General features: G+C 37.3%; 1 protein-coding gene and 1 long non-coding RNA gene across 2 annotated transcripts in view; both read left to right on the plus strand.

Annotated features, from left to right (window-relative positions):
- The window catches only part of LOC141388978 (serine protease ea-like), a 39,692-nt gene extending 12,834 nt beyond the window's left edge, over positions 1–26,858 (plus strand). The window contains exons 2-4 of the mRNA XM_073959906.1: positions 25,625–25,782; positions 25,846–25,999; positions 26,064–26,858. Of these exons, the coding sequence (XP_073816007.1) occupies positions 25,625–25,782; positions 25,846–25,999; positions 26,064–26,794 (1,043 nt within the window). The 3' untranslated portion in view covers positions 26,795–26,858. The remainder of the gene's footprint in view (positions 1–25,624; positions 25,783–25,845; positions 26,000–26,063) is intronic.
- LOC141388980 (uncharacterized) lies at positions 14,908–21,584 on the plus strand. The gene is made up of 3 exons (XR_012408963.1): positions 14,908–15,979; positions 16,684–17,790; positions 20,459–21,584. It is a non-coding gene; the product is annotated as an uncharacterized lncRNA (long non-coding RNA).
- Positions 26,859–27,060: the final 202 nt, after the last annotated feature.

Consider the following 27,060-nt stretch of genomic DNA (forward strand, 5'->3'; position numbering starts at 1 on the left):
TGCCAATTCTACGCGCACCGCCAAGCGCCCCGTATTTATACGCCTTTTTAGCGGGTTCATCATCGCTCATTCTTATGATATGGCCTAGCCAACGCAATCGTTGCATCTCGATACGTTTAACTATATTGATGTCGTTGTATAGCAGATACAGCCCGTGATTCATGCGACATCGATATTCACCGTCAACGCAGATTGGTCCGTAGATCATTCGAAGAATTTTTCTACCAAACACACCAAGCACTGCCATGTCTGCTTGCGCAAGTACCCAGGCTTCGGAGCCATACATCAGCACGGGTAGTATCAGTGTTTTGTAGAGCGTTATTTTTGTTTGGCGAGATGTGGCTTTGTTTTTAAACTGCTTACTTAAACCAAAGTAGCATCTGTTGGCCAATACAGTTCTTCTTTTTATTTCACAACTGATATCGTTTTTATACCCTATACCACAATGTGGAAAAGGGTATAATAAGTTTGTTTTCCCAAAAATTCATGTAACGCCGCGAAATATTCGTCGTAGACCCCTCATGTGGTATACCAAACTTCATATCTCGACGAGATAAAGCGATTTAGCGATGTGTGTCCGTCCGTCCGTCCGTCTGTCCGTCCATTAAAAATTGTAATCAAGCTAGAGGCCGCAATTATGGACCGATTGTCACGAAATTTAGTATGGAGGTCGGGTTTGGACCAGAATAGAACTGATTAGTTTTTGGCGATGATCGTGAAATGTTAAAGGGATGAAATGGACCAAAAACAAAATTTTTGCTCGATTTTGTAGCCGCTCTGTAGGTCGCAATAATAGTCCGATCGGCGCGAAATTTTAAACGTAGTTTTGGTTTGAGATGAAGAAGTAGCGTGCAAGTCAACGGTATGATCGGATAATATTTAGCGGGTTAAATTGATCAAAACTTTTGTGTGAAAATTGGTAAAATTTCTAATGCACATCTTATAACAGCTAGCCCGGAAAGCTAGTGCACAGGGATAGTGGTATAGGGTATCACATGGTCGGCCCCGTCCGACTATAGTCTGTTCTTACTTGTTTTGTGTTTACGGAGGTGCCGAGGTACAACGAAAGTTGTAGGAACCAACTTCCACAGTTGGTGCGAGCTCAATGGAGGCATTGCGCGTCGACACCATCAACTTGGTCGTCTCACCGTTTACCGCCAGACCCACTTTAGCAGATTCTCCTTCGACCTTCATAAAGGTATCAGCTACTTATTTTACTGATCGTTCCATGATGTCTGTCTGTGATGTCTATCATCAGCATAAGCAAGTAACATGTGGCTATTGGCTATTGTATATTGTGTCACTTCTTTTGACGTTTGTCTGTCGTATAATCTTTTCCAGCAGGATGTTGAAGAGATCACACGAAAGGCTGTCTCCTTGTCTGAAACCTCTTTTGGTACAAAACTCTTCGCAGAGGTTCTTTCATATGTTAACTGAGGATCTCATGTCAGTTAAAGTCATTTTACAGAGCCGAATGAGCTTTGCAGCTCTTGGGTCTTCTCCAGGATTTGCCGCAGGGTAAATATCTGGTCAATGGTGGACTTGCCAGGTCGAAAGGCGCATTGGTATGGTCCAGTTATCTCATTGACCATAGGCTTTAGTCGTTTGGGAGTAGACTGATGCCCCTATAGTTAGAGCATACAGTCTTATCTTCCTTATCACTTTATCAGCGTGTCGCCTCCGGTTTTGAACAGCTCGGCTAGTAAGCCATCGGCTCCTGCTGCCTTATTATTCTTCAGCCGATTTATTGCTGTCTTTACCTCATCTTGGCTGGGCGGTAGACATTCAATTCCATCTTCTGGGATTGGGTCTGTGGTATCTTCGTAGTCTTCGCTGCTATTGGATACCAACAGTGTTGAAAAATGTTATTTCCATATCCTGAGCACACTTTCTGTATCAGTTACCAAATTACCTAGCTCGTCTTTACAGGAGAATGTGTCTGTACCAAAGCCATCAGTTTGATGCTTGACTCTTTGGTAGAATTTTTGGACTTCATTCTGTCTTCTGTACATCTCGATTTTTTCACACACCCGCTTTTCCATCTCTGTCTTTTTCCTGCGGAAAAGACGTTTCTCCTCTCTCCTTTTCTCCCGATACCTCTCTCGTGCGCTACACGTTGCTGCTGATTGTAAAGTAGTCCTATATGCCGTATTTTTTTTCTTCGGTAGCAGCACGACACTCCTGATCATACCATGGATTCCTTGGTGGAGGTCTCTGGTATCCAGGTATGGATTTTGCGACTGTTTGCATGGAGTGGACAATATTTTGCCATTGTGCTGATATGTTATCGGGACTAGGAGAGCTTTCATTGAGCAATTGGGCTAGTTGAGTGGAATATGCTGTGGCTATCTGTTGTGATTGCAGCTTTCCGATGTCTAACTCTCGTGTTGTGTCTGTTCGTATTTTCTTTGCTACGTTTAACCTCAAAGAATACCAATATGAATATTAACAGAAGAAGAACAAGTCTTCTATTGGAAGACTAATATGGTTTCTTGCAGAAGACGGTCACCTTGAGCTTTTGCTTCAAATTTCATGGAGATTGGTTCAGTAGTATTGGAGATATAACATATTTAAAAAAGCAGGCGTGGTCGGGTCTTTAGGTCCCAAAGAAGTAGCTGGATTTCGTAAATTTTTCAAACGATACATTCGTAATATTCTGGAATTCAATAAAATACATTCCATGACAATTTCAATAAAATCGGTTGTGCTGTTTTGTAGATGTAAAATATTTTAAGCAGTGGACGTGGTCAAGTTTTTGGGTCCCAACTAAGTAGGTAAGGTCGGACGTAGACACCACCGGTGGCCATCCCTGTACATTCCATGACAATTTCAGGAAAATTAGTTCAGTAGTTTTTGTAGAAAAGATTAAAATTGAAAACTGAAAAAAGTGGGCGTGGTCAAATTTTCTTTGCATTAAAACCTAAGATGAGTTATATCCAAATCGGTCCGGACGTGCTCAACGAACTACATTTTTATACCCTCCACCATAGTATGGAGGGTATATTAAGTTTGTCATTCTGTTTGTAACACATCGAACTAATCATTTGCGACCCTATAAAGTATATATATTCTTGATCAGGATAAAATTCTAAGACGATCTAGCCATGTCCGTCTGTCCGTCTGTCTGTCCGTCTGTTGTAATCACTCTAGCGTCCGCAATAATTGAGATAGAGTGCTGAAATTTTGCACCCGAGGGTCTTTTTTCCATAGGCAGGTCAAGTTCGAAGATGGGCTATATCGGTCCACTCTTTGGTATAGCCCCCATATAACGGTACCTCCGGATTTGAGGTATTTTGACGTTCTTCGCCACATTTGCAAACCGAATTAGCTATAATTTGGCACTTAGGGTTCCTAGTGATCAACAAACCTATATCCCAAAAGATATGGGCATAGGCCCATGTTTTGGTATAGCCCCCATACATCGGTACCTCCCGATTTTCGGTATTTTGAGAATTTTAGCTACAATTTTTAACCGAACTAGCTGTAATTTGCCATTTTAGGTTCTCAGTGGTCGCATAATATCTCCACCAAACATCGTCAACATAGGTCCATGTTTTGGTATAGCCCCCATATAACGGTACCTCCCGATTTTCGGTATTTTGAGAATTTTAGCCACAATTTGTGACCGAACTATCTGCAATTTGACATTTAAGGTTCTCAGTGGTCACGAAACATCTCCACCCAACATCGTCAACATAGGTCCATGTTTTGGTATGGCCCCCTTATAACCGTACCTCCCGATTTTTGGTATTTTGAGCATTTTAGTTACAATTTTTAACCGAATTAGCTGTAATTTGACATTTGAGGTTCTCAGTGGTCATGAAACATCTCCACGAAACATCGTCAACATAGGTCCATGTTTTGGTATAGCCCCCATATATCGGTACCTCCCGATTTTCGGTATTTTGAGAATTTTAGCTACAATTTTTAACCGAACTAGCTGCAATTTGCCATTTAAGGTTCTCAGTGGTCATGAAACATCTCCACCAAACATCGTCAACATAGGTCCATGTTTTGGTATGGCCCCCTTATAACCGTACCCCCCGATTTTTGGTATTTTGAGCATTTTAGTTAAAATTTTTAACCGAATTAGCTGTAATTTGACATTTGAGGTTCTCAGTGGTCATGAAACATCTCCACGAAACATCGTCAACATAGGTCCATGTTTTGGTATAGCCCCCATATATCTGTACCTCCCGATTTTCGGTATTTTGAGAATTTTAGCTACAATTTTTAACCGAACTAGCTGTAATTTGCCATTTAAGGTTCTCAGTGGTCATGAAACATCTCCACCAATCATCGTCAACATAGGTCCATGTTTTGGTATGGCCCCCTAATAACCGTACCTCCCGATTTTTGGTATTTTGAGCATTTTAGTTACAATTTTTAACCAAATTAGCTGTAATTTGACATTTGAGGTTCTCAGTGGTCATGAAACATCTCCACGAAACATCGTCAACATAGGTCCATGATTTGGTATAGCCCCCATATATCGGTACCTCCCGATTTTCGGTATTTTGAGAATTTTAGCTACAATTTTTTACCGAACTAGCTGTAATTTGCCATTTACGGTTCTCAGTGGTCATGAAACATCTCCACCAAACATCGTCAACATAGGTCCATGTTTTGGTATAGCCCCCATATATATGTACCTCCCGATTTTCGGTATTTTGAGAATTTTAGCTACAATTTTTAACTGAACTAGATGTAATGATCGGTATTTTGTAAATTTTAGCTACAATTTTGTCTATTCAAAAATAATTGTCAATATAGATCCATGTTTTGGAATATCCCCCATATAACAGTACCTCCCGATTTTCGGTATTTTGAGAATTTTAGCTGCAATTTTTAACCGAACTAGCAGTAATTAAAGTTCTCAGTGGTCATAAAACATCTCAAAAGGAACATCGTCCACATAGGTCCATGTTTTGGTATAGCCCCCATATAACGGTATCTCCCGATTTTCGGTATTTTGAGAATTTTAGCTGCAATTTTTAACCGAACTAGCAGTAATTAAAGTTCTCAGTGGTCATAAAACATCTCAAAAGGAACATCGTCCACATAGGTCCATGTTTTGGTATAGCCCCATATAACGGTATCTCCCGATTTTCGGTATTTTGAGAATTTTTGCTGCAATTTTTAACCGTACTAGCTGTAATGATCGGTATTTTGAGAATTTTAGCTTCAATTTTGTCTATTCAAAAATAATCGTCAATATAGAGCCATGTTTTGGTATATCCCCCATATAACAGTACCTCCCGATTTTCGGGAATTTTCAGTGGTCACGAAATTTCTTCACTAAAATTCGTCAACATGGGTCCATTTTTAAGGGTCTACATTGTTTTGATGAAACTACCCTCAATTTGACTCTTGAAGATCCCTGCAGCTATAAAACTTTTCCGCCAAAAATTTTAAAGATAGGTTGACTCTTTGGTGGTACCTTTCACCTACCTGAACACATTTCTTTAGATTTGATTAGATCAGATAACACTGTGCAACAAAATGGAGGTGAAAGTCTGGGTCACGGAAAATTCCTCTTGGGGAAAAAGACCTTGGTGAGTATATTATGTACCCCGAAGGACAGATCCGCCGTGAGTCGAACTTCCGCGTTATGGCGTGATAACATTTTTGTTAGAGACCCTGTGGGCCATCAGGAATTAGCGTTATATCTTTGTTCACTGTTGCTTAAGTGCTCTACAAAAACAACAAACAAAGATATAATGCTAATTCATGATGGCTTACAGGGTCTCTTGCAAAAACTTTATCACGCCATAACGCGGAAGTTCGACTCACGGCGCATCTGTCCTTCGGGGTTTTTCTGTCACCAAGGGCTTTCATCTCCAAAGGAATTATCTCTGCCCCAACATTTGTGTTCACAGTGTAATTTAAGCAACAGTGGGAGGCAGTAGGATTCTATCCATTGTCGAAATGTTGTTCCACCTTAAATTGTGGAAGGACCCTAATTATTCCATTTTATTTAAGACTATTTTATGGTGGAGGGTATAAAAAGTTCGGCCCGGCCGAACTTAACGACTTTTTACTTGTTATTTATATAGGCAAGTAAAAAAGTGTCGACAGAGTTATGTATATCCTCAGCCTGTGTGAATTGACAAAGATATGGTGGATAAGGTTAAAATCTCAAAAGTTTTGCAGGAGAGGTGCCTAAAGGAATGCAGTGTGTCTTATTTTGGGAGTCATTCCTCTCGATAGCACAATTATGTCAAGAAACATGGACTTCATAAAACATCATATCGCTGTAAGCAGGGATACTAGGAGAACCTTCGGTAAAAAATTTCAAAGGATTTTCGCACATACCTCTAACCACACTTAAACAAATACAGCCATACCTTAAATCTTAAACAAAATGTTGCTCATTTGTGTAGGTGGTACCCTAAGGAATGGACCGATAGGGCCCACTTTTGAACGTCATCTTAGTTGGTTGTTCCCTTTATGAGATACTGCGCTTACCATTTTACCAAATATTTTCGAACTTGTGTGGGGGGAGGTAGCGGAAGAAGTGGACCTATAAGCACCATCTTCGAATTTCATCTAATATTCGAAGAAATATTACCATATATAAAGAGTGGACCAATGATGTATTCGGTTCGGGAGTTGTCGTGTGCACCAGCTACTACACACGCTGGTCATTGGGTTATTGTTTTAGGGTCATTTTCTCAAGAAATATGGACTTGACACTGCAAAAAACTTGTACCATAGTAACAGGGCCTTGAGGGCAACCTGTTGCAAGAAAAATTAAAAACTAACCTGCACTTTTCCGAAATTTGAGGTGGGAGGTATACAAAAGAAGTTGATATATATAATCCATATTCTAACCTTATCTATGTCTCGTAGAAATATTACGATGCCCAAAAGATGGACCAAATCGGTTACTGGCTGCAAGAGTTATCGTGCGCACCATTTTAGCGAAAAGTTTTGAACTTTGGTGGGGGAGGTACCCAAAGGGGTGGACCGATTAGGTCCACTTAGAACTTTGGGAAAAACATTACGATTGTAATCGATCGAATCGGTTTATCCTTACGAGAGTTACCGCGCGCTCCATCCACAACACATTACGCCATAGCGGGTTTTTCCAGCTTTCAGAGCATTTTCTCAGGAAGTATGGACCCTGAAAAAACTTGCACCGTCGTAATGGGAGCAGCGAATATAAGTTCCTGCAACAAAAATCAAAAGAATTTGAGAGGAGGTCTTAAACTGTACTTTTCCGAAATTTTGTGGGGGTGGTACCCGAAGGAGTGTACCGATATAGTTCATATTCGAATTTTATCTATGTCTGGTAGAAATATTACGATGTGGAAAATATGGGCCAAATCGGATAGTCCCTTCGAGAGTTATCGTGCGCATAATTTTTGCGAAAAAAAATGTTAACTTTTGTGGGGGAGGTACTCGAGTGAGTGGGCCGATATGACCCATCTTCGAACTTAAATTAAGCTTGGACAAAATATTACGAAACTCAATTTTGAACCAAATCGGTTACTCCGTTCGAGAGTTATCGTTCGCACCAGTCAGCCAGGCAGTCAGACAGACGGACGAACATGGCTAAATCGACTCTAAATTGTCTGAAACGGATTTCGTCCAAACATACTTGGGGTCTAAAACCATTATTTCGATGAGGCACATTTTGCCCGTATGAAAGTGTATATACCCTCGTTAGCTTAAATGCGAGGGTATAATTAGATAAAATCTGACATGAAAGGGAATTCGTTAAAAATCTTACCCAGAAAATGATTTCAAAATTGTTATTTATATTTTTTGGGAACTTTTTTTGAAGTCACTGTAAGCAGATATACAATTGAAGATAAGCTTTCGGCTGTATAAATCTTGATTCATCTTTTTTCCAGTTGGTGTTCAATAATTTGAGAGCTTTTGTGAGGTCAAAGCTACAGTTAGTTTTAACATTCTGTTAAACGAAAACTGTTATTCATTGGAATATTGACAAGAAAAACATTAAAACTCAAGTTTGACGGCATTCACTTTTGATTTTTTTATTAAATAAACAATAAAAAAAAAGTAAAGAAATAAATTTCAGCCACAAAACACAACGTTAATGTTTTCTGCCGCGAGAAATGGGAATCAAAAACGATTGGCATTGCTGTTATCAATTCCAGTGAGTTGTGTAGCCATCCAAAGACATAAATACAACTAAGACTAGACAAAATGCATGCAACAAAAAAATGTTTACGAAACTTTGTATAGAAACATTACCCTTTAACAGGTTGCAGTTAATTCAAAATCGCAACCAAGGAGGAACATTTCATGTAATGGTATCAGAAACGAAATTTATGAATTCAAGGATCTATTCAAGAATAATTCTATGTCAATTGGATCGGTAAATTCGGTTAAATACGTAAAAATGTATAAAAGAAAAAAATGTTATATCACCATATCGTGATATAACATTATGTTAAATTCAAAAGCCATTCACTGAAGAATGATAGCAAACAAAATGTCTTATCTTGTTGTATTTATGTCTTTGGATGGCTACACAACTCACTGGAATTGATAACAGCAATGCCAATCGTTTTTGATTCCCATTTCTCGCGGCAGAAAACATTAACGTTGTGTTTTGTGGCTGAAATTTATTTCTTTACTTTTTTTTTTATTTTTTATTTAATAAAAAAATCAAAAGTGAATGCCGTCAAACTTGAGTTTTAATGTTTTTCTTGTCAATATTCCAATGAATAACAGTTTTCGTTTAACAGAATGTTGCTATGATATCGTAGCAACAGAGGTTAACTCCCTCTACAGTAAATTTTTCACAATTGACTTTTCCTATCTTATAATATTGACATCTTTGACCCGGCTTGCTTTAGGGATCTCTAAGAACAAAATGTAACGAACGGGGAGGAGAGACTTTTTCTGGAAAATACCATTTATGCTTAATTAATTTATTTTTAATTGTTTCTTTCCAAAAGTCGTTTCTTCTTTATTTTCAGATTTATGTTCCTTTTCGTTTCCGATTTTTTTTTTCAAATTTCAAGAAGCGAGATTTGATTGATTTCGTTCTATGTCAGATTTAGAACAGACAAGAGAACTTTTATTTTTAGCTCGATGATTGGGACTTCATTTTCATTGTAGACATTTCAAGCTTCATAAAATACCAATTGTTTAGAAGTTTTAGTTGTCTGATATGCAGGAAATGTAAGACAACATCACGACGACAGTTCTAACAACTTTGGCCTGTTCCAGAACCTGCAAGCATCTACTAATTTTGACTACGATAACAATTTTTCCTTTATGTTATTGGAAAAAATTTTAAAAATTAGTAGATTTTTATACCTTCATCCTTTAGGCTAAAGAGGGTATTTACACTTTGATACGACCAAAAATGTGCCTCATCGAAATAATGGTTTTAGACCCCAAGTATGTTTGTACGATATCCGTTTCAGACAATTTTGAGTTGATCTAGCAATGTCCGTCCGTCTGTCTGGCAGGCTGGTGCGCACGATAACTCTCGAACGGATCAATCGATTCGGTTCAAATTTTGGGTATCGAAATATTTTGTCTAGATTCGATTTAAGTTCGAAGATGGGCCATATAGGTCCACTCCTTCAGGTACCTCCCCCACAAATTTTCAAAAATTATCGCAAAACTTGTGCGCACGATAACTCTTGAAGGGAGTAACCGATTTGGTCCATACTTTGCACATTATGAAATTTCTATCAGACTTAGATCAGGTTCCAATATGGACTTAATGGGTCCACTCCTTCGGGTACCTCCCACACAAAATTTCGGAAAAGTTCAGTTTAGGACCTGGTCTCGAATCTCTTTGATTTTTGTTTACGCAAGTTGTATTCGCTGTCCTCTATACGACGCTGTAAGTTTCATTAGGGGCAAGTCCATACTTCCTGAGAAAATAGCCTGAAAGTTACAAAAAACCCTATGACAGCGTGTGTAGTGGTTGGAGCGCAAGATAACTCTCGAACGGATCTGCCGATTCGGTCCAAAATTTGGCTTTCGTAATATTTTGTCCAAACTTAGTTGAAGTCCAAAGATAGATTATATAGGTCCACTCTTTCCGGTACCTCCCCCACAAAAGTTCGAAAATGTTCGGAAAATTTGTGCGTACGATAACTCTTGAAGGGATTTGGTCCATACTTTGCACATTATGAAATTTCTATCAGACTTAGATCAGGTTCCAATATGGACTCAATCGGTAAACTTCTTCGAGTACCTCCCACACAAAATTTCGGAAAAGTTCAGTTTGGGACCTGCTCTCAAATCGCCTTGGTTTTTGTTGTAACATCTTGTATTCACTGTCCCCTATACGAAGGTACACGTTTCCTCAGGGGCAAGTCCATATTTCCTGAAAAAATAGCCTGAAAGTTGAAAAACAAACCCTATGACACCATGTTTTTGGGTGGAAGCGCCAGATAATACTCGAACGGAAATGCCGATTCCGGCCAAAATTTGGTCTTCGTAATATTGTTTCCAAACTTACTTTAAGTTTGTAGATAAGCCATATCGGTCCACTCCTTCAGGTACCTACCCCACAAAAGTTCGAAAATATTCGGAAAAATTGTGCGCACGATGACTCTTGATGGGAGTGACCGATTTGGTCCACATTCTCATAATATCTACCAGATATAGATCAGGTTCGAATATGGACTATATTTGTCCACTCCATCCCGTACCTCCCACACAAAATTTTGAATAAGTTCACTTTAAGACCTGCTATTGAATCACTTTGATTTTTGTTGAAGCAACTTACATTCGCTGCCTCAATTATGATGGTAAAAGTTGTTTCAGGGGCAAGTCCATACTTATTGAGAAAACAGCCCGATGGGTGTAAACACCCCCTATGGCACCCCCATGGTCTATGTCGGTCCATTCCTTAAAGTACCTTTTCCGCAAAATTTTTGAACTTTAATCTTAATCAATTTTTTTGTCGGTTCATACGACCAAAATTTTGAAACCCCCTAAATACATAAGTTTTTTGTGAAAAAAGTGTTTCAATTTGCACAGGCTGAGGGTATATCTCTGTCGGCAAAGCCGACTGATACTTTTTTACTTGTTGCTGTACTGGAACATACCAAAATGAAAATAAACAGGTGTGTAAATAAAAACACAAACATCATCTCTATTGGATCGATGGAATGGGTACAAATGCTGATGAAAAGATCGGATCTTTCACGACTTCCTTTGCATTGTTTCAAATCCTAATGAAAAGATCGGATCTTTCACGACTTCCTTTGAACCAACGCAAAAGATGACATGAAATCACGTCATCGCAAAGAACCCCTTCAAATTTTGCTGGGTCTTAACAATTGATCCCCACTCATCGCCTTCTGCGATTGGCTTAACAAGTACTCCTTCCTTGTTGATTGTCTTGTGGATTCCTGACTGATATGTGGTTGAGATTTCAATGCCCACAGCGGAACGTTGGTGTTGGTGTTCACCGACGTAGCCATGGGGGGACCCGAAATGGTTTGGTTTCCATAGGATATTAGCTTATGCTACACTTTCTTTCATTTCTTCGTAAAATTTTTAACTGATTTAAATTTCTCGAGAAATATGTAATATATTGGAGGACGTATTAGAGAGGATAATTTAACTAAATCTGTATACTTATTGACCAAAATATATGACTAATTTTCTGCATAGTTGATGTTAAGCGTAAAGTTGTTTTGAAGGGTCTAATCGTAATTTTGGACTGACTGTAGTGTTACTGAATTTAGAACAATGTAATATTTGTTGAACGTTTGTGGCATAAAACGTCCAACACTTTGGATTATGAGTACAACATCATGAAACAACATCTAGAAATAAAATTCTTGTGATTTTCTGTTTTTTAAATTTTCGATAGGATAAATAAATGAATTCGTGTTTTTAACACGTTTTTGTAATGAGCTATTTTGATTGTCATAACAAGTACAAACTCTTTGCAAAAAAACTATATCATCCATTTTTCATGATATAATTTCTGTTCTACTACAATGATTTATCTCGAATAAGTTTCAGAGACACAGCCGTTAGAAAATAAGCTGTATTTTGCACTATATCTGCTAAAATGTCTATTGAATAGAGCCAAAGAAGAAGAATTGATTTAAACAGACGTCATCTATATACCCATAGCCTGCATCGCTCTAAACAGGACCACAAGGAGTACCTTCTGTAAAAATGTCCAAGGATCCCCGAATAGACTGCACTTAAGCAAAGATGTTGAAATTTTGTGGGGTAGTTACCCTAAGGACCGCATCGATATGACTAAATCCAAAGCTTGGACCAAATCGATTGTTACATTCAAGAAATATCGTGTGTACTATTTTAGCGAAAAGGTTTGAACTTTTGTGGGAAGGTGTCGGATGGAGTGGACCATCTTCGAACATCAGAGCAGAAATATTACAAAGTTTGACTAACGCCTTACTCTGCTCGACATTTGTCGTGCGCAACAGCCACTCCATATGGTGGCAGAAGAGGTTTTTTATAGCTTTTAGGCATTTTACTCACGAAGTATGGACTAGTCCCTGAAAAAATTGTACTGTCGTAATAGAAGCCACGAGAGCAACCTGTTGTTAAAAAATTAAAATGTTTCAAGAGCAAGTATTAAACGGCACTTGAGGCCTAAAAGCATTATTTCGTTGAGGGACATTTTGGTCGTATGAAAGTGTGTATATAACCTCATTAGCCTAAAGACGGAGGGTATAAAAAATGTAGATTTGTCATAACTGTGTTCATGGATTTTTTGTTAAAGAAGGATTCTTTAAACGACCTAAGAGTTTTTTGTTTTTGCACATGTAGATCTTGGATAGTGCGCCAGAATTTAATTTTTAAAGAATTCAAGACTGGTTGCCAGAGTTTTGCTTGTTTCTGAACAATTCAGGAGAATATTCACAATAAGAAACCAGAATTTTCCTAAGTGAAGACCTACGATTAGACGCCAAAATTGGTCTACGGACAGATGCACTATTGGGAGACGGAATTTGTCATTCACAAACCCATTATTGTTTTATGATGAATAGACTCACAATTGCTCAGCATTAGTTCTCTATGAACAAACCACTATAAATTCTTTATGATAATATCCAGGATTGTGGTTTTAGGAAAAAACTACAATTGGTTTCTGTATGAAAAGTCCAATCTTTGTTCGCCAACATTTGTGCCAAAGTTTGTCAGTTGAAATAAACACGATTAGGTGGTATTATTTTTCTTTTAATAGATTCAGATTTGGTCGCCATAATATGTATATTTAAAAGACACGGTTTGGAAGCCAGAATATTAATACAAACAGAACCGTCATTGGCAGTCAGAAGTTGACCATTAACGGTGCCGTGACATAACTCCCACGGACATTAAGCCCAAAATCATTCTGGGAGTTATGTCCCGGCATCCCCATTAACATACCACGATTGAGCTCCTGAAATGGTCAATTAACAAACCCACGTTTTGGTAATAGGATTTGTATATTAACAGACCCTCGTGTGGAAACTATAATAACACTGTGCGCAATTTTTGGGTCATGGACAGTTTAGCGTATTCTGACACAACAGAGTGATAGAAGACCAAAAAAAACGACATGTGTTCCGGCGTTTTTTTCCCCATCACTTTCACAACTCCTGAATTCTACCTATCAATACAAAAAATACAAGTGGAGGACACCATGATGTCCCAACGTTCCCTCTGCGTGGAGCAATTCTCATCTAATCCCATCTTCTAATAAATTATTCAATAAAATTAAAGTTAACAAATTAAAGCCGTAATTTTGAACTTCTGTTTAACACAACTTTGGTCGTGGGGTTTAAGTAAACTATTTCAGGAAGTGAAATTTTATAGTTTTAATGTCCAACGCGCTTTGGCTATATTCTCTGTAAAGAAATAAATATATATATGAAAACAGAAAACATTGTTTTTAAAATTTTAAGATACTCGTATTTCTAAGGTTTTCCCATTGTATTCTCTTTTTTGGCCTTAAACTACTTTGGTCTTACCAGAGTGATATCACTGAATTGAATGATGCTTTTAGCCTACTTCTGAAGTATTTTGACGAGGGTCTCCAATTTGAAAATGATACCAATATATGTGATTATTAATAGACCCATTGTTTTGAACATATATAATCTCCTGTTTATTGTGCAAAAACTGGAAAAATGCCATTTCAATGAAAACAAGTAAAAAGTCGTTAAGTTCGGCCGGGCCGAAATTTTTATACCCTCCACCACAAAATAGTATTAATTAAAATGGAATAATTAGGGTCATTTCACAATTTTAGGTGGAACAACTTTTCGACAATGGATACAGTGAACTTCCGAACTTCCGGGTTATGGTGTGATTAAGTTTTTGCAAGAGACCCTGTAAGCCATCATGAATTAGCATTATATCTTTGTTTGTTGTTTTTGTAGAGCATTTAAGCAACAGTGAACAAAGATATAACGCTAATTCCTGATGGCCCACAGGGTCTCTAACAAAAATTTCATCACGCCATAACGCGGAAGTTCGACTCACGGCGGAGCTGTCCTTCGGGGTTCATAATATACTCACCAAGGCCTTTCTTCCCCAAGAGGAATTTTCCGTGCCCCAGACATTCACCTCCATTTTGATGCACAGTGTTATCTAATCTAATCTAAAAAAATGTGTTCAGCTAAAATTCTCAAAATACCGAAAATCGGGAGATACCGTTATATGGGGGCTATACCAAAACATGGACCTATGTTGACGGTGTTTCGTTGGAGATGTTTCATGACCACTGAGAACCTCAAATAGCAAATTACAGCTAGTTCGGTTAAAAATTGGAGATAAAATTCTCAAAATACCGAAAATCGGGAGGTACCGATATATGTTGACGATGTTTAGTGGAGATGTTTCATGACCACTGAGAACCTCAAATGACAAACTACAGCTAGTTCGGTTAAAAATTTTAACTAAAATGTTCAAAATACCGAAAATCGGGAGGTACGGTTATAAGGGGGCCATACCAAAATATGGACCTATGTTGATGATGTTTGGTGGAGATGTTTCATGATCACTGAGAACCTCAAATGTCAAATTGCAGATAGTTCCGTTACAAATTGTGGCTAAAATTCTCAAAATACCAAAAATCGGGAGGTACCGTTATATGGGAACTATACCAGAACATGGACCTATGTTAACGATGTTTTTGGAGATATTTCATGACCACTGAGCACCTCAAATGTCAAATTACAGCTATTTCGGTTAAAAACTGTAGCCAAAATTTTCAAAATACCGAAAATCTGGAGGTACCGTTATAGGGGGGCTATACCAAAACATGGACCTATGTTGACGATGTTTGGTGGAGATGTTTCGTGACCACTGAGAACCTCAAATAGCAAATTACAGCTAGTTCGGTTAAAAATTGTAGCTAAAATTCTCAAAATACCGAAAATCGGGAGGTACCGATATATGGGGGCTATACCAAAACATGGACCTATGTTGACGATGTTTCGTGGAGATGTTTCATAACCACTGAGAACCTCAAATGTCAAATTGCAGATAGTTCGGTAAGAAATTGTGGCTAAAATTCTCAAAATACCGAAAATCGGGAGGTACCGTTATATGGGGACTATACCAAAACATGGACCTATGCCCATATCCTTTGGGATATAAGTTTGTTGATCACTAGGAACCCTAAGTGCCAAATTTTAGCTAATTCGGTCTGCAAATTTGGCGAAGAACGTCAAAATACCTCAAATCCGGAGGTACCGTTATATGGGGGCTATACCAAATAGTGGACCGATATAGCCCATCTTCGAACTTGACCTGCCTATGGCAAAAAGACCCTCGGGTGCAAAATTTCAGCACTCTATCTCAATTATTGCGGACGCTAGAGTGATTACAACAGACGGACATGGCTAGATCGTCTTAGAATTTTATCCTGATCAAGAATATATATACTTTATAGGGTCGCAAATGATTAGTTCGATGTGTTACCAAAGGAATGACAAACTTAATATACCCTCCATACTATGGTGGAGGGTAAAAAATAGTAGTGCAAATTATTTCATCAGTAATAAGTCTGTCTGGTTACTTTCCCAGCAAGAATTGTCCAGCAAGAACTTTCTCAGAGAGTAAGGGGTTTTTATTCTCTTTTGCTAGAAAATTGTAAAAAGTAAACAGACACTTCCCAGCAAAAACCAGCAAGCAATCAGCTGGCTTGCCAAAATAGAACAATTTGTCCGCCAATAAAGAAGCAAACACGTTGTATTTTATTAAAAATAGAAAAGAAACTGAAACAAGTATTTTTCCACAAATTTGTCCCAATTTACATTGGGCGAGTTTACTTGCGGCAATTGTCAGTTTGTGGGTGAGAGAGGGTGTTGAGAGGCAAAGGGTTACCATATACCTCACCTCTCTTTCCATTAAACTGACAATTGCCGCAAGTAAACTCGCCTAATGTAAATTGGGACTACGTTCTCCATAAAACAATACAATTAGACTATGTTATTTCCACAAACAAATTGTTTTTAATTTTCACAAACATACATCAACCACAAATTAGAAACAGATGATTGATTGTTTTCAGGAAGAAGAAGTGCTTTGCCAGTTGCTGCTAGAAGAAATTTGTCCAGCAAGAATTTGCAAGCTCTCAGTGAAAGAACTGTCAAAATGTCTCTCTCGAATCGCTCTCTTTTGCTGGTTTTTTGTGTTAACAGACGACTTCCAGCAACAATTGGTACAAATTGTTGCAAATTTTAGGGTAACCAGACAGAGCTAATATAAGTCTCAAACAGGGTTTACATCATTGTTAAATAAGAATTGTTCGCTAGTATGAACTTTCAAAATTTTGGGCCAAAATTGAAAAATTACGATTTGACGATTTTATGGTCCAAAAGAACGATTTTTCACGTAATCCAGAATTGCATGAAATAAAAGAAGATAATTATATTTTGATTTTGATATATTTGCAATGTTCCAAACTCGATTTTATGAGATATTTTAATGTTTTATAGCAATTTCCAGACAGATTTGCAATATTTAGGCATATATCTGGAATACAGGTTTTTGCCTCATCTTCGATTTACATCAGCTGAAAATTTTCATTTAGGATTGTTAATGGATGAAAATCTTCCTTGAAAAGTTTTCGAGATAAAATACTTCTTACCGATGTCCTCTTTAATGACAGGTTTTGTCGATTTCCGAGTGCCCAACAAACAAAATGTACGTGTACCGACAAACATGAACGATCACCCTGTTAAGCAAGCAAATTTTTGATTTTTGAGATAATCTGTCATTCAAAACTGGCAATGTGTACCCAGCTTTACCTTGCTGCATTATTGCAAACTCGATAACCACAGGGAAAACTGTCATATTTTGAAAGCTGTTTTTATAGCGGTATTTAAATGAGATTATGTTAGATTTATTGCTGTGGGTTGTATGTTTTATGTTGTCAGTCTCATTGACAAAACTATCTGCGAAAAAATGGAACTAAACGGTAACCAAAGCTAGGTTTTGACCATGTTGAAGATTTTTCAAATTTTGTTGACGATTTGACGATTTCCGACCAAAAACTGTCCCACTTTCTTAAATGTATTACAAATGAATTGAAATACCAGATGTTATGAATAACGATGGAATAACGAATAATGGAAAGCAAGTGTTTAAATTGGAAGGCAGCATATCGATAACTATAGCTTCATCAGGTATAAAAGATACATTATAAGAAGGTGGAAGGACGACACAGTCGGCCCTTACTAGGCGTTTACACACAGACAGTATTGGCAAGACAATAGCAAAGTTACAAACCATTTTCACCAACACATTCATACTTTTCTCTACACATATTTAAAAATTTATAAATGTATTTGTAAATAATAATAGGTAAAAAAACGTTTTAAGTTAAACGGTTTTATGTTAAACATACATTGCAATGTTTAAGATAAATGTACTAAAAACCAAAAAATAATAAAATATATACGGTCGCGGGAATTATAAACATATGCATAGACTAGACTAAAATAAAACCGGGGGCAAGTCAATTGTCTACAATCGTTGATTTAAATGTTTGTTTTGTAATGTTACACTATAATTAGGCAGTTGTTCAACCGACAACGATGGACGTGTGATAAGTAGGGCTAGAATGTGGAAACAAGCTAGCAAGCTCGATTATAAGCGAGTTTTAGGGTTTCATAGTGGAGAGCGAGTAGTACTTTGTCGATTAAAGACAAACTACGAGCAGTGAAACGATTCCTCGCCAGCCAGCAGTGTGAATGTCCAACGATGAACTAGGTGAAACATCTCTTTTATTTACATAGAGTGTATAACGATTGGAATTTCCATGAGCAAGAAAATAGTAAGTAATTTCCTCACCGTCTGCGGGCCAACTGCCTAACGACGAATTAAACGATTCTTCTATCGCACATTAAGTCGATAATTTGTAGACAATTGACGTGCCCCACGGTTTTATTTTAGTCTAGTCTATGCATATGTTTATAATTCCCACGACTGTATCTATTTTATTATTTTTTGGTTTTTAGTACATTTATCTTAAACATTGCAATGTATGTTTAACATAAAACCGTTTAACTTAAAAAGTTTTTTTTACCTATTTTTATTTTCTAGTTTTTATTTTGCATTCTGTTTAATTCATTTAGTGCTTCATTATTGCAAGGTTTCTTGCCCGTTAGTTTATTGCAGTCCAACTCCTCTATACCTAGTCCCTGCAAAGATCTTACTCTACTAAGAGCCACGTAGGCTTGACCTTCTTCAAACAGTTGCGCACCTAAGTATACGACTGCGTGATCCACAGTGCTGCCCTGCATTTTATGTATTGTAGAAGCTAATGATAGTATTAAAGGCAACAAACATCTGTGTGTATCGCTCCCGTTGCTTTGTTAACCTGGCTTCATATTCTTCAGGCGTTTCTGACGCCGCCATTTGTGTATATCGCTGACGTTGCTTTTTTAACCTGGCCTCATATTATAAAAATTAGTTTGGGGTCTGGAGGTACTTAGTTATATAGCAATAAATTTTCAAAAAATTCAATTTTTTTTTGTGTTTTTATGGGTTGTACGCGCTTGTTCCATAGAGTGCATCTTGTAAACTTAGCCGAACTTAGGTTCGATTATTTTTTGGGGAAAGATATTGGACTCTCTGGATACGGAATAACCACATTTGGGCTGCAAATATTTGGAAAACTTTTGATGACTGCACTTTTAAAAAAACGGATTTTGCATGAAATTCATACAAATTTAGCTGTGCATTTGTATGGGAGCTAAATCAAAATATGGACCTATCTTGATAAATGTTTGCAAGGAGGATTTCTACCCCCGGAGACACTATAATACCATATTATAGCTAAATATGTGATTAAATATGGGATAACAAGTAAAAATTCAACGAATCGGGGGTACCATAAAAGGGGCTACATCGAAACATAAAACCGTGTTGAAAATGTTTTGTAAGAAGATTTTATACGCAGTGAGAACACGGAATGCAAAATTACAGCCAAGTTGGTTTAAAAATGTGGTCATGATATTCAAAATACCTTAAATTGGGAGGTATGGTTACATGGGGGATATATCAAAACGTGCACCTATGTGCATAATTTTTGGTGAAATTTTTTTTGACCACTAGGAACCCTAAGTACCAACCCTAACGCCACACAGTCCTCAACACGATAAAAAAATCTTGACTTGGGTGGTGGATTCAGGCTGGATTAATCAGATACCTAAATTACAGATTCAATTTCTAAATTTAAATCTTAATTATAAGCCATTTAGTGGCTGCGCCCATCTTAAATATTGAGTGCACTGTATTCTTCTTGTCAAGCCCTTTTATTTGATACCCATATTGGTGGGATTGATGAAAAATTGTTATCAGCCATTTGGTATCGGCGGCCATCTTAGATTTCAATTTTGCATAGTAAATTGTAGTCTACTTGTTGAGACCTTTCATTTGATACCCATGTTGATGGGATTGATAAAACCTAAGTTATCCGCCATTTTGTAGAGGCAGCCATCTTGAATTTTAATTTTATATAGTACATTGTATTCTACTGGTTGAGCACTTTCATTTGATACCCATATTGATGGGATTGATAAAACCTACGTTATCCGCCATTTTGTAGCGGCCGCCATCTTGGATTTCAATTTTTTATAGTATATTGTATTCTGCTTGTTGAGCCCTTTCATTTGATACCCATATTGATGGGATTGATAAAACCTACGTTATCCGCCATTTTGTAGCGGCCGCCATCTTGGATTTCAATTTTTTATAGTATATTGTATTCTGCTTGTTGAGCCCTTTCATTTGATACCCATATTGATGGGATTGATAAAACCTACGTTATCCTCCATTTTGTAGCGGCGGCCATCTTGAATTTATAATGATAATGAATAAACATAATTGTATTGTCACCAAAATCCAAAGTGTATACAAAATTCCAGATTAATCGGTTGACAGGAAGAGGGTGAAATTTGAATTACTAAATTTGACCCAAGAATAAATAAAACAAACGGGGTGAGCTAAATAAAACCATTTAAAAAAGGTTTGTATTTTTGCTATTGTCTTGCCAATAGTGGCATTTGTAAACGCAGGGTTAAATTGCCACTGGACATTCATTTGAATGAAGGGCAAATATGCAATATTAAATACATATTATGTTATCATCTGGAACGAATGTACGATAGCACATAAAAACTTCCTAGAAGCTTTAGATACGAGTATGGTGCCATATGGGGTTTTTACAACTTTCGGGCTGTTTTCTCAAGAAGTATGGACTTGCCTCTGAAAAAACTTTTACTGTCATAATTGAGGCAGCCAATGCAAGTTGCTTCAATAAAAATCAAAATGATTCGAGAGCAGGCCTTAAAGTGAATTTATCCAACATTTCACAAATTAAATTTTAAAAATATTTTTTCTTACAAATTTTCTAAATTTGCTCAACATATGTGTTTGTTTTTACTATAATATACAAACCGCTAATATACAAACCGCTACAAATCTTCGCGATGTTTAGAATAAGTGCATATTTTCAAAATATTTGTAAAATGCATATACAACTTGAATTTTATAAAACAAGTTTCAAACTACAGTAGAACTTCGGTAATTCGTAATGCAAGGGACCGGTCATTTTCTACGAATTACAGTAGAACTTCGATAAATCGTAATACAACGGACCGGTCATTTTCTAAGAATTATCGAGGATTTCGAATTAGCCGGGTTAAAATGCGAAGGAAATGGCTTCAAGGGACCGGCAGCTTGTTACGAATTATCGAAGATTACGAATTATCGAGGTACGAATTATCGCGGTTTGTTACGAATTATCGAAGATTACGAATTATCGAGGTACGAATTATCGCGGTTCTACTGTACTTAATTTATGAATTCTTTCTTAATTTTAGCGAAAATTTACAACTGAGGCTACAAGTATACTTCGTTCATGATAAGGGAGAATTTGAAGTGAAGCACAAAAATGAATGTTTCTTAATTATTTTCTATCACTGTTTAGCAGCAAATTTGTCTAAAATAGAATAACAAAATTTTGGTGAAAGATGTGATAAAAATGAATAAAATCAGTTTTAATTCATTATAAAAAGGTGACCAAATAGCCCAAAAATACAAATAAATTATAAACAAAAACTACCATTGGTCAAAAACAACAAACAAGAAAATAATTTCTAATTGGCCTTCAAGATGTAGTCCACGAATGACCCTTCATACATCCCAGAATACTGAGCTCGTTATTTTTGTTGTTACAAGATGAGTATAAAGCCTCGAGACCTCTATACAGTCCAAATGTGACTTAACAAGCATGAAGTATATTCATTACGGAATTCGTATTTGATAGTGGAATAATGTGAGATGAAGAACTAATTGAGATTTCATTGGAATTTTTTAAAAAAGTATCAGTCGGCTTTGCCGACAGAGATATACCCTCAGCCTGTGCAAATTAAAACACTTTTTTCACAAAGAACTTATGTATTTAGGCGGTTTCAAAATTTTGGTCGTATGAACCGACAAAAATGTTGATAAGGATTAAAGTTCAAAAATGTTGCGGAAAAGGTACTTAAAGGAATGGACCGACATAGACCATGGGTGTGCCATAGGCGGTTTTTACACTCTTCGGGCTGTTTTCTCAAGATGTATGGACTTGCCCCTGAAACAACTTTTACCATCGTAATTGAGGCAGCAAATGTAAGTTGCTTCAACAAAAATCAAAGTGATTCAATAGCAGGTCTTAAAGTGAACTTATCCGAAATTGTGTGTGTGATGTACGGGATGGAGTGGACAAATATAGTCCATATTCGAACCTGATCTATATCTGGTAGATATTATGAGAATGTGTAAAGTATGGACCAAATCGGTCACTCCCATCAAGAGTTATCGTGCGCACAATTTTTCCGAATATTTTTGAAATTTTGTGGGGTAGGTACCTGAAGGAGTGGACCGATATGGCTTATCTACGAACTTAAACTAAGTTTGGAAACAATATTAAGAAGGCCAAATTTTGGAATTTTGGAATCGGCATTTCCGTTCAAGAATTATCTTGCGCTTCCACCCATAAACATGGTGTCATAGGGTTTGTTTTTCAACTTTCAGGCTATTTTTTCAGGAAGTATGGACTTGCCCCTGAGGAAACTTGTACCTTCGTATAGGGGACAGTGAATGCAAGATGTTACAACAAAAACCAAGGCGATTCGAGAGCAGGTCCTAAACTGAACTTTTCCGAAATTTTGTGTGGGAGGTACTCGAAGGAGTTTACCGATTGAGTCCATATTGGAACCTCATTTAAGTCTGGTAGAAATTTCATAATTTGCAAAGTATGGACCAAGTCGGTTACTTCCTTCAAGAGTTATCGTACGCACAAATTTTCCGAACATTTTCGAATTTTTGTGGGGGAGGTACCGGAATGAGTGGACCGATATAATCCATCGTTGAACTTGAACTAAGTTTGGACAAAATATTACGAAAGCCAAATTTTGGACCGAATCGGTTGATCCGTTCGAGAGTTATCTTGCGCTCCAACCACTACACACGGTGTCAGAGGGTTTTTTGTAACTTTCACGCTATTTTCTCAGGAAGTATGGACTTGCCCCTAATGAAGCTTACAGCGTCGTATAGAGGACAGCGAATACAACTTGCGTAAATAAAAATCAAAGCGATTCAAGACCAGGTCCTAAACTGAACTTTTCCGAAATTTTGTGTGGGAGGTACCCGAAGGAGTGGACCGATTGAGTCCATATTGGAACCTCATCTAAGTTTGGTAGAAATTACACGATGTGCATAGTATGGACCAAATCGGTTATTCTCTAAAACAGTTATCGTGCGCACAAGTTTTGCGACAATTTTTGAACATTTGTGGGGAAGGTACCTGAAGGAGTGGACCTATATGGCCCATCTTCGAACTGAAATCGAATCTGGACAAAATACCCAGAATTCGAACCGAATCGATTGATCCGTTCGAGAGTTATCGTGCGCACCAGCCAGACAGACCGACAGACGGACAGACAGACAGACAGACGGACGGACATTGCTAGATCTACTCAAAATTGTCTGAAACGGATATCGTACAAACATACTTGGGGTCTAAAACCATTATTTCTATGAGCCACATTTTTGATCGTATCAAAGTGTAAATACCCTCTTTAGCCTAAAGGCTGAGGGTATAATGAGCATACAAACAAAAAAATTGAAAATATTTTCATACAAAACTTGTTAATGATGTACATTTTCTGTTCAGAAACTTTAGAAAATTATAAGTTTTCATTTAAAATCTTCAAATATACAAACATTTTTATGAGAAAAAAAAATGTAATAACATGTTACAGCAGCTTAACAATTTTTGTTCGACCAAACCACGTCCCTGGTCGTAGGTTATAATAGAAGTTATGAACATTTTCAGCGTAGTAGTTTTTGGGGTGGACATAATAAACTAAAAAAACTCCAGTGGGAGGGATGTATGAGGACGTTGCCCTAAATAATGATTCGATCGACTTGAAATTCGAAATAAAAAATGGTAGATTTTTCAAAAGTTGCAAGTGTGGGTTTGGCCACCTGAAAATTTTGAGTTTGCATATGTCGGCGTATGTTTTTTTCTACGAAAAACCACATAAATAGATAGAACTACATATCGTCAACATAAATGCTCGAAGTCGTATCTCCAAAAAAGTCGAAATTAGTTTTTTGATTGATTTTTATAAAAATAAGGAACTCCTTTCCTTTACCGACCCACCGCAGAAAATTATGAAAAAATTACTACAGATAGTGCTTTTTATCCCGATTTCAACCATGTATTGCTTTTGTTGCGGAAATGTATACTTCCCGAGATATGGGCCTCCAAAGTTCCACAATGGCCCTAGTCTAAAATTTTGGCAAACCACCGCAGAAAACTATGAAAAAATTACCAGAGATAGTGCTTTTTACAGCGAATCCAACGATGTATTGCTTTTGTTGAAATGTATACTTCCCGAGATATGGGCCTCAAAAGATCCACAAAGACACTAACCTATTTTTCTCTAAATAGCCGGCCTTCGGCCGTGATTTAAGACTTTCTATGGACAGGTGCAAATCTCGGGAATGGGAACAAAATTTTCTTTTTAATTAAATATTTTTCCTTAAATAGGCGGCCTTCGGCCGGGATTTAAGACTTTCTCCTATGGACAGGTGCAAATCTCGGGAATGGGAACAAAATTTTCTTTTAAATTAAATATTTTTCCTTAATTTCCGCGAAAAAAGCAATACATGGTTGGAATCGGGATAAAAAGCACTATCTGTGGTAATTTTTTCATAATTTTCTGCGGTGGTTTGCCAACATTTCATACTAGGGCCTTTTTGGAACTTTGGAGGCCCATATGTCGGGAAGTATACATTTCCGCAACAAAAGCAATACATGGTTGGAATCGGGATTAAAAGCGCTATCTGTAGCAATTTTTTGATAATTTTCTGAGTTGGGTCGGTAAAGGAAAGATAAGCCAAAAATAACGATCCTATTCAAGAAAAGGCATTTCGGAAAATGGGATAACATGTCGGATTTTGTAATGTCGGATCGCAAATCCAGTCGTTTCCGCGGTTTTGGTTTCACTCTTTACTCCCATACGTATATGATTGATAATATCCCATATACTCGCCTTCATAAGATTATTATTCCATAAAACAGTTTTTCATTTTTTTTACGTTTTTTGCTTCTCCTGTAAAATTATTATTTTGTTAGTTACCACTTTTGGCATTTATGGTGACGATGTAGTCTAGAACCAACTAAACTGTTGCTTTTACTACAATTTTTGCATTTTTTCTGGAAAAGGAAAACATTCTGTAATGAATAGGTAAACAAATGGGCTTTCTGTTTCAAAGTCTTTGTTAGTTTTTACTTAAACAATACCGGAACGGAATCCTTATAACATAGGTTTTATGAGGTTCGAGTACTCTTATAAATTAAGTGAAACTCTTATAAATTAAGTGAAAGTGTTACTGCCGATGAAAATGTGGAATCATCCTGAGGTGGTGTCATTCTCACAGTGCCAGTGAGAACCCATAGACACCATATATCATCACTTCATCATCATCATCATACCATACCAGCACATCTCATCAAACAGGACCATTAGGTCTTCTCATGGAAAACGGTGCCAACTGTATGTACAATGGAACCATCATACATTCATTCAAAAATTTCAATAATCACCTAATAATTTGAATTTTATATACTTTCCAGATCAGGCCTGTGTCAATCCACACAATGAAAATGGTGTTTGTATTAATCTTTTGAGCTGTCCACCGCTGTTGAATCTTTTAAAAAATGTTCAGAGAAGTAATGCCGAAACCATGTTCCTGCAACAGAGTCAATGTGATTTTGTGGGCTCCACTGTTTATGTCCGTCTATTTGAAACTCTTGTAAATTTCTTAGTCTAAAATTGTCTTTTTTTCCAAAAACAGGTGTGCTGTGTTCTGCAACAAAGTGTGCGCTTTCAAGTAGATTTATTGCCAACAACACGAGAATGCGGTAAATCATTTGATAATCGCATTTTGGGTGGAAATGTTACCAGAATTGATGAGTATCCCTGGGTGGCTTTAATCGAATATACCAAACGTAAGTTCCTTCAATTTCATATAATGAAATGTGTTGACATTTGTCTTTCTTTGCCTTTTATTAGCTTTCAATGAAAAAGGATTCCACTGTGGAGCGGCTCTAATTAGCAAACGTTATGTCTTGACTGCAGCCCATTGTGTAACAGGTTCTGGTATACCAGCCGATTGGAGACCAACTAGCGTACGTCTAGGTGAATGGGATCGTACAACTGATCGCGATTGTGAACGTCTCATAAATGGAAAACTTGATTGTGCCGATCCTCACATAGATGTGGCCATTGAAGAAATTACTGCCCATCCCATGTATAGGTCAAGTGATATAAATCATTTGTATGACATTGCCTTGATCCGTTTGAATCGTGAAATCCCATTTACGGACTTTGTGGGGCCAGTATGTTTACCTGTTCAAACGGAATTACGTTCACGTACCTTTGAATCCCTCAAATTGGATGTCACTGGATTTGGTATCACTGAGGATAGTCGTAGCAGTGGTTTGAAATTAAAGGCTGGCGTCGATGCCTGGAATTTGGATGAATGTCGTAAAAAATTCTCACCGAAAAAAATATTTCTCGATAGTTCACAAATGTGCGCTGGTGGGGAAGAAGGTGTAGATTCTTGTCGTGGTGATTCTGGTGGCCCTCTGGTCATAAAACAGAGAGTTGAAAATCGTGATGTTTATATTTTGGCAGGTGTTGTATCATTTGGACGAACACCGTGTGGTATACCAGGTTGGCCGGGCGTATATACACGTGTCGGTGCCTATATCGACTGGATAACGGATAATATGAAAGCTTAAATGTGTTGTAAAATAATTACTGTTTTTTAAATAAATGTGGATAAACGCTTTTGTATTGTTTAAATTTGTTGTTTGAATTGATTTTTGAATATTTTTCTTATTTTTTCAGGATAAATATTTAACTGTTTAACCTTTTGTGGTCTTCTATAGACAGAAGACCTCTTGAGGTTTCCTATAGACAGAACACCTCTTGAGGTTTCCTATAGACTATAGATAGAAGACGTCTTGAGGTCTTCTACAGACAGAAGAACTCTTGAGGTCTTCTA

Source organism: Musca autumnalis, unplaced genomic scaffold (assembly GCF_047663935.1).
Source record: "Musca autumnalis isolate F117 unplaced genomic scaffold, ASM4766393v1 scaffold_1, whole genome shotgun sequence".
Classification (NCBI taxonomy): Eukaryota; Metazoa; Arthropoda; class Insecta; order Diptera; family Muscidae; genus Musca; species Musca autumnalis.